Source organism: Rhamphochromis longiceps, linkage group LG2, assembly GCF_057381845.1.
Source record: "Rhamphochromis longiceps isolate RC_006_pf linkage group LG2, R_longiceps_female_GT1.1, whole genome shotgun sequence".
Lineage (NCBI taxonomy): Eukaryota > Metazoa > Chordata > Actinopteri > Cichliformes > Cichlidae > Rhamphochromis > Rhamphochromis longiceps.
This window is the reverse complement of record NC_140558.1, coordinates 39598055-39605780: the sequence shown is the minus strand read 5'-3', so window position 1 is coordinate 39605780 and position 7726 is coordinate 39598055. Positions and strand designations below refer to the sequence as shown.

The 7726-nt window shown below is 42.2% G+C and overlaps 1 protein-coding gene across 3 annotated transcripts; it reads left to right on the top strand.

The window, feature by feature from the left end:
- The first annotated feature begins 1678 nt into the window (after positions 1-1678).
- atp1b4 (ATPase Na+/K+ transporting subunit beta 4) lies at positions 1679-7131 on the top strand. 3 transcript variants are annotated; one of them, XM_085428533.1, is made up of 9 exons: positions 1679-1748; positions 2468-2524; positions 3043-3259; positions 4784-4912; positions 5033-5137; positions 5476-5675; positions 6181-6237; positions 6337-6429; positions 6526-7131. In XM_085428533.1, the coding sequence occupies exons 1-9, from the start codon at positions 1680-1682 to the stop codon at positions 6685-6687; spliced, it is 1089 nt and encodes a 362-aa protein (XP_085284659.1). In that variant the 5' UTR covers position 1679; the 3' UTR covers positions 6688-7131. The 3 variants fall into 3 exon arrangements, with proteins under 3 accessions (XP_085284659.1, XP_085284663.1, XP_085284670.1); XM_085428544.1 differs by lacking the exon at positions 1679-1748 and adding an exon at positions 2149-2334; XM_085428537.1 differs by lacking the exon at positions 2468-2524.
- Positions 7132-7726: the final 595 nt, after the last annotated feature.

The window sequence follows — 7726 nt, the reverse complement described above, 5'->3', positions numbered from 1 at the left end:
GCTACATAAATGGATGTAAGTGCATTCATGTGTTGAATAAATAAAGATTACATGTTAATATTTTGTTAGTACCCTTATTTCATTGTGTTACATTTCACCCCGGGATATGTTACAACTAACCCAGACTATGGGGTTAATTGTAACATTTCACTCTTTGTGTTTGAGACCATACCATGCAATGGGTAATTGTGCTGCAGAGAAAATAGCTGCACTATTTAATAGCAGAGACATGTAAATACTTTGCATTACATTTTGAATCCACTACCTTAAAAGAGCTCCAATTTACAGACAGAAATGTCAAAAATGTTACAACTATCCCCGGTCTCCCCTACTCAAGTGGACCTTAATTACAATTTATCACAAAAGCACTCAGACTTGGTTTCTTTCAATAAATTTCTAAAACACAGTGGAAAAATAGCAGCTCAGCTAAAGCAACACATGATATAAGTTGCCACGTCCTAATTGGACAAACATAGCGGTGTCCCTTACACCCAGTGCTTTTATTCACAAATGAGGAGAGAGGACCTCCCCAAAGGTGCCCGCAGCTTCTCAAAAAAGACCTTCTGCTTTACTAAAAAAGAAAAAGTAATCAACAATGAAAAGACCAGGCAACTCACTTGAACTAGAAACCACTGTATATTTCAATGTATTACCCTAAAAACTAGAATAAAATACAATAAAACCTAAACAAACAGCAGCAGGGGAGTAAACTGCAATTACTCACCAACGACTACTGGGCAGCCAAACACATACCAAGTGAAATGCACCAGATCCACAGACATCACGATCAGACTATAACAACTCTCAATGTAAGTCTCAACACATTAAAACGAATTTCTACATACCTGTATCCAAAGATGAAACCCCCAAAAGACCAGCTGATCCTGAAAAATGGGCTATAATCGAACTTTGATGGAAGGGCTAGAGGAGCACGGTAAATGATGCATTCACAAACACTTAGATACACTGGTTTAACAATTATAAGAAATATGTGTTAATATAATTAAAACAAAAAAAGTGGATTTATAACTTCTTCTATTTGACATGAAATCTGGTTATCAGTTGGGACAAGAGAAAAAGGGCATTTTGGGGGGTTCTCAGGAGCTATTTTGTATTTTAAATGTTATTTGAGAGCTACTTTTTCAACAATTGTGTTTACACTTTGTCTCAGGACAACTGTAATTTACACACACAAACAAAGAAACGAAATGAAAAACAGCCTTATACACTGCCTGTGCACAGACCCTGAGCATGAAATGTGAATGTCCCCCATAAGTGACATTGGAGTATTTTTTAAAATAGTTACTCAATACAAATTAATGTAAAAAATGTCCAGTGTTCTCCAAACAATTTTCATTTCTGATGGAATATTCTGATTTTATGGGCCCCGGCTGCCCAGAAAAATCCTGGAAGCACCCCTGCTCGCTTTTCTTTTGAAGGACATGTTCAGGTTATTAATCTGCACTGACAGGAGAACTACTGACAAATATATTTTTGTGACTTTTAGTTCTCTGCAAACATCCTTATTTGGCTTTTACTGTAAAACACGCGAGCTCTAACACACACGCACGATTTGCCGCGCATATCTCAAAGAATTGCTTTTTCCATGACGCAATTTCTCTTTTCATGTAAAAGGAGGAGGGGAACTTCTTAGGGACGTTCCCCCCTTCCACTTTAGTATGGGGGTAACAGAACGGTACGTGACCGGAGTGCTAATGGGATCAGGGATGAGGACTACTTCACCAGAGGTTAGTTTATGGTAATCCGTTGAAATTGTGGGTGCTGACAGCTGGATTAGTGCGCATACACGTGCGTGGAGTGTATCTAATGATTGATTTACTAGGATTTGATTTGTGATTTAAGTTAGATAAACACCCGAGTCAAAGATATTTAACTAAGAATTGAAAAATAGTTAATTGCTGGAAGATCTTTGCGCATTTACAGTACGCAGCCAGGCGCTGATTGAGTGTCTTGTGCTGGGAGAGGCTATAAATATTGTATTCACGCTTTGCTTCAGCTTAGCAGACAATGGCTGATGGTGTGCGTGTACAGCATGCAGTGCTGTGATCCAGGCCGCTGCCAAAACGTCTGTGGGACCCAAAAAAGAAAAAGCACTTTGCATCCCACCCCCAGCTTTTCTCCGGCCAGCGCTCATTCACTATGATGCGCGCCTAGTTGAAGGAAGCTCTCCACACCCGGTTCCCCCTGCACGCCTAAAACTTTCTAATGAAATCCCCCAAAACTTTTTGACAAATAATATTTTTTTTCCTCTGGGGGCCAATAGGGTTTTCGACTTATTAATCCGTGTTTTTTTAATTGAAAAGAGAACTTCAGGTATGTCCGACTTTTCATTCATCGATAGAGCACAGATTGTGTATTTCAGATAGCTTGGCTTTGAATTGAAAAGTAATTTAATGGACACCGTGGATTGTGGTTGGTTTAACTGGCACCTTTTCTTTCTGCGAAGAATATGGAGCCCAGTTCCACAGAGGGAGGAGCTGAGGAGAAGCTTGTTAGAAGTCTTGTGAGTGCTGAGATTATTTTATTCTTTTTTTCCCTCTGGCTCATGAGCGTTTTTGATGAACCTCAAAGTTATCAACCCCGCTCCCATCCTCCCGTAGCAGCAGATTCTTATAAAGGCCTCTCTCTCGCAAATGATGTGTCCCGTGGCTCCTCTGGGATCTGTGTGTCCTGGCCTCTGGATGCTGAGACTCAGTAACAGCTGGCTGTCAGAGTGACCCTCCAGTTCTGCTGTCTGCAGCTGCTGCTCCAAGCAGGAGGGTCCACTCAGAGGAGGTCAGCTCTCCCAACGAGTGCCACAAGGTCACCAGCGGGTTTATAATTTGCAGAAACGGAGGACAGGACCATCAGTTCATTAATATGCAGAGCGCTGTCTGGCAGTTTATGTTATCGGTCATACTCAGATCAGGAGGCATGCCATTTTTTTCCTGCAGTAATTTGAAAAGCAAATAGGTTTCACTGTAGAACTCAGCAGTTTAGAATATGTGTGGTGAGGGCTTTTTCTCTTCTTCTTTCCACCAGCCTCACAAAGTGATACTCAAGCATGGCCAAGAGCTGGAGGAAGAGCAGGAGGAGCTGGCCGAGCATCAGCCTCTAGAGCAGGAAGACCTCAACTTTGAGAGATGGAAGCGCAGGCCGATTCCCAAGAGGACGCTCCACCAGAAAATAGACGACCTGAAGACATACCTGTGGAATGCAGAGACCAACGAATTCATGGGTCGCTCTGGGAAGAGCTGGAGTGAGTTGATGAAGAAAGAAAAATTCTCTGCTGTTGGGTTATGGGGAAGGGACATTTTGTATCATATATTTTTTAGTGCATATGACCATAACAACACTTTTAATGTTGAGTGCAACACAGTTAATCATCCTAAATAACATGCAAATGTGATGGTTCAGTGTGTGTGTGTTTTTTAAGATGCACTCAGCGATAGTTTTAGGGTGAGAAATGTCTTTCCAGTCCAGTGACTGAGCTCACTGTGCTGCGAGTGTGTGTGTGTGTGTCCTCATGCTCAATGTTTACATAGGTGCATGGATGATTCAGAGTGTCCCGACAAAAACAGACTGCCTGGGGACGATTCCCCAGCGGGACGCACTGTTCAAGGCCTCACATTGGCCAGGAAACACATTCCTCTACATCTTACCATGCTCTCCACAGCCTCTTTCCCAAAGCCTTGGCGACCTCATTGCTGAACTTAACATGCTTGTGGCCTCTCAGTTGCAGTAAAACACGTAGAGGTGTTCATGTTCTTTTCCCCCGCCCTGTAAATCTAACTGCCAAATCGAGCTTTGGGCGCTGGAGAACTTTTTTGGCATGAGCGACACACTGGACGAGTTTGTTGAGTCACTGGTGATGGAGCAACCTCTTGGTATAACCAGGGTAGTTGCTATGTGATGCTGTTGAGCCCCCTCTCTTTTCACACAATGGCAAACATGATCCAACTGTGTGCAGAAAGAACTTCTAAGGAAAGTGTGTGTTACTTGCATAAGCTGCAATGCCGGATCCCCGGGCCACATAACCAGTGTGTGTGCACACTTGTGGAAGAGTGGGGCCCATGTGTCTGCTGAAGAAAGACCCCGAGTTGAAGTCTGTGCTGCGTGTCCTGTGAGACGAGTGTGTAAGAGGGGACACAATACCAGAGTGGGGTGATTGGGGTTCCTTGGAGCTGGCTGTGCCTCTATGGCTGCAAAAGGACCTTCACTACGATGGCAACCGGAGGTTCACTGTGTTCCTGAGTGAAAGGACAGCTGGGAGAATTCTCACTGAGCTCAAACAGAAAGGCCTTTGTGGCTCAGGGGATGCAACGCTGGCTACAGCTAGTCCCCTGTGAAATTGCCCACACAGCAAAAGCCATTTTATTTAGGACACGTTTAGCTTGATTAGTAGCTAATGGACTGTTAATTGAAAATTGCAGACCAGTGCTATTTCTCAGGATTTCTTTGGCACAAGGTCCGTGCTTTAGCTAAGTATGGGTTTCATACCAAAGCCAGTGGAGTTATTCGCAAATGCAGACACGAGGGGACCACAGTGCTTTTTTTATTCCTAAACAAATTAGTGACCGTCCTGATCAAGGACAGTAGCTGGAGTCCAGACAGACCAAATGGTTTGCCTGAGCAAAGTGGGAATTGTTCATGGTTCGTTATTCCCCTTCACTCAGATCAGATGTAATTTATCAGGAGCTGTGTTGTCTGTTATGTAATCCACATTTGTGCAAGTACTCCCTAATGCCTCTTTTTATTTTTTTCCTTCACTCTCACCATTCAGGCCTCATCCTACTCTTCTATGCTGCACTTTATTTGTTTCTTGCAGCCATGTTTGGCGGCTGTTTGTTTTGCCTCATGTGGTCTATTAGTCCCTACCACCCCACCTTCAACGATAGAGTGATGCCACCAGGTAACTATAACTCCAAACTCAAACCACCTCCTCTGTTCTCTGTCCCTCTAGCTGTCCTTCTGTCTGTTGCTTCTCCCTGAATCTCAGCACAGTTGACTGTCTCTGCGTCTCCACTGGCAGGTATGACGATGGCCCCGCACCTAGAAGGCCATGAGATTGCTTTTAACGCATCTGATCGCAAATCCTGGAGGAAGTACGCCAGGTCTATGGAGGAATATCTAAGACGTGAGTGATGCGATCGAGGTGGGGTGGTCAAAGCTGGGAGGTCTGACAAGGTTGTTGAGTTTGTTTAAAATGAAGAGACATGGAATGGGTTAATCCTCATCTTCACTGCCTTTGTCCCTCTTTTTTCTATTTGGTCCTTGCAGGGCATGCTGGGAAGGGAAGCCTCTTTGTGGGCAGAGGGTTGCTATTCAGTCCTGGGTGTTTTTTTTTTCACAATCATCTTTTGTCAGGCTTTCTTAATCAGAGGCCTGCGCCTGGCAGGGCACTGCAAAGGTTTATTTATGCCCTCCTCTCTCTCTCATTCTCCCTCCCCCTTTCTCTCTGCTCTGTACTTTCAGCGTATAACGATGCTGCTCAGCAGAGGAAGAATATTCCCTGTGATAAGGAGACATACTTCATGCAGGACGACTTGGACGAGGCTGCAGAGCGGAAAGCGTGTCAGTTTAAACGGTCCTGGTTGGGGCAGTGTTCAGGGCTGCAGGACGCCAACTTTGGCTATTCTCAGGGAATGCCATGCATCCTCCTTCGAATGAACCGGGTAAAAAAAGATGGATTTTAAAATATCAGAAATCCAGATTACTGTACTGTGAATCAATTTTACTATCAATTTACTGTGTGAGTGACATCTTGTGGTCATTCTAGGTAAGACAGAGAGAAAGCCTTTTGTCATTGGGTGCTTATTTCATGCCTAATTAGAAACATTTTTGAATGTTTTCACATATTTATTTGTGATTTTTCTTGCAAACAGAAACAGTCGGTGCCCCACAAAGAGGGCAAAGGAAACTCACCATCAGCTGTGCCTTAAAAAAAAATCTACTTATCTAATTCAGTTTGGGACAAAGATGATACATAGCGTGTGCATGCAAACAATGCAGGATGGAAAAACTACAAGAGAGAAAATGAGGCTTTGGCATATTAAAAAAAATGGAATATTTCACTTTTAAATGTAAAGACATTGTCAGATGAATCCACAAAGGTGCATCTTTACATTTGTGCTTACAGAGTGAGACATTTTCCCTCTTACTCTTGTTCTTCTTTAATAGATCCTCGGTTACTTACCTGGTCAGGGGAAACCGATAAATGTGACCTGTGGCGTTAAGGTAAAGTTTTTCTTTCTTGATTCTTTGACTCATGACTGAAAGTGTATAAAAATAAGTAAGTCTGTAAAATAGACTTACTATTTTAAGTTTCTCTCTCAGAAAGGACCACCAGAAGTCTTGGGAAAAATTGAGTTTTTTCCCAAAAGCATTTTTGAAAACAAGTATTATCCATACTACGGGAAGCTGAGACATGTGAGTGAAAGTTTCATGATTGTCGGGGAACTGCTGCAGCAGCAGTCGAATTTAAAACACCCGTCGGGTCTTAATCTTCTGTCTCTCGTCTCTCAGGTAAACTACTCTTCACCAGTCGTGGCTGTACGTTTTACGGGCGTGCAGCAAGGCGCTAACATCCAAGTACAATGCAAACTGAACGGAAAGGGCATCATTAACGATTCTCCCACTGACCGCTACCTGGGCAGCGTGACCTTCTCCTTGGAGGTCGGAGCGTAAGGCGAAGGTGTCGCAGGACGCTCACAAGACGAGGCAGGAAAACATTCACGAGACAAGATTTATACTGAACCGTTATTTTCCATGAGATATGTAATTTGCCCCTGTCCTCGTCTTTCACTTAAATATCTTCTGCTGTGAAACAAAATCCTCAAGAAGTAGGTATTTACTCGTGTTTTTTGTTGTTTCTTTGTACCACGAGTGTGCTACTGGCACCTGCACCCACAACAAACAGTGCTGAGCACAGGAACGAGTGCCTAGAGCGAGTTATTCCTGTTCGATTCCTGATATTTTGTAATGATTAGTGAGATTAACCGCACTAAATTACACTCTGCCCATTAGTTAGAGTTTCTGGCTATGCAAATCCAATTATGAATTAAACATTAATAGGGAACTAGAGTTCTTTCAGGTTAGATCGTACGTTTTTGTGCACATTTTTGTGCGACCAAGTGTACTAATTTGTTTTGCATTATATTTTTCAAACATGTATATTGTAAGAATTCAAAGAACTATCATGCAAACACTGAAAGCAGGACTTGTACTGTACTTACACAGTAAAAAAAAAAAAGACATAATAAATGCAAATACATGATTACTATATTTTTGTTGAATAGAGCAGTATTATACATTTATGATAAAGTATCACTTCTTCTTTTGTAAAAAATATTCGCTTTGGAAAATGAAATACTATACATGACTGATCAATAAAGAGACGCACTGTGCTGTGAAATAGTTTGTCAAAGGTCTGCACCGTTTTAATTATGCTATAACTATTTTGTGACAGTATTAATCATGCCTGAACTGTGCTACTAAACTTGGTATCAGTGTTGTATTTATTCCTATTATAGCTCTTACAATAAATACAGTGTTCTGGTATGTACTGCAAGTTTTCTTCCACATCACTAACAGCCTGCACAGACTCTGACATGTTGCTACAACATCTAAATTGATTTACTGCAGAAGTCTCATATTTTTAAAGAATGTCGTATTATACAGAGGCAGCTGCTATAAAACAAGGTTATAAAGTAAACACTTAATGCTT

What these genes read in the sequence shown, in the direction of transcription:
- atp1b4 (XM_085428533.1), top strand. Translation starts at nt 1,680, where the DNA reads ATGGGGGTAACAGAACGGTACGTGACCGGAGTGCTAATGGGATCAGGG. An exon ending in TGAGGACTACTTCACCAGAG is followed by an intron (nt 1,749 to 2,467) that starts GTTAGTTTATGG and finishes CTTTCTGCGAAG; the next exon opens with AATATGGAGCCCAGTTCCAC. An exon ending in ACTACGGGAAGCTGAGACAT is followed by an intron (nt 6,430 to 6,525) that starts GTGAGTGAAAGT and finishes CTCGTCTCTCAG; the next exon opens with GTAAACTACTCTTCACCAGT.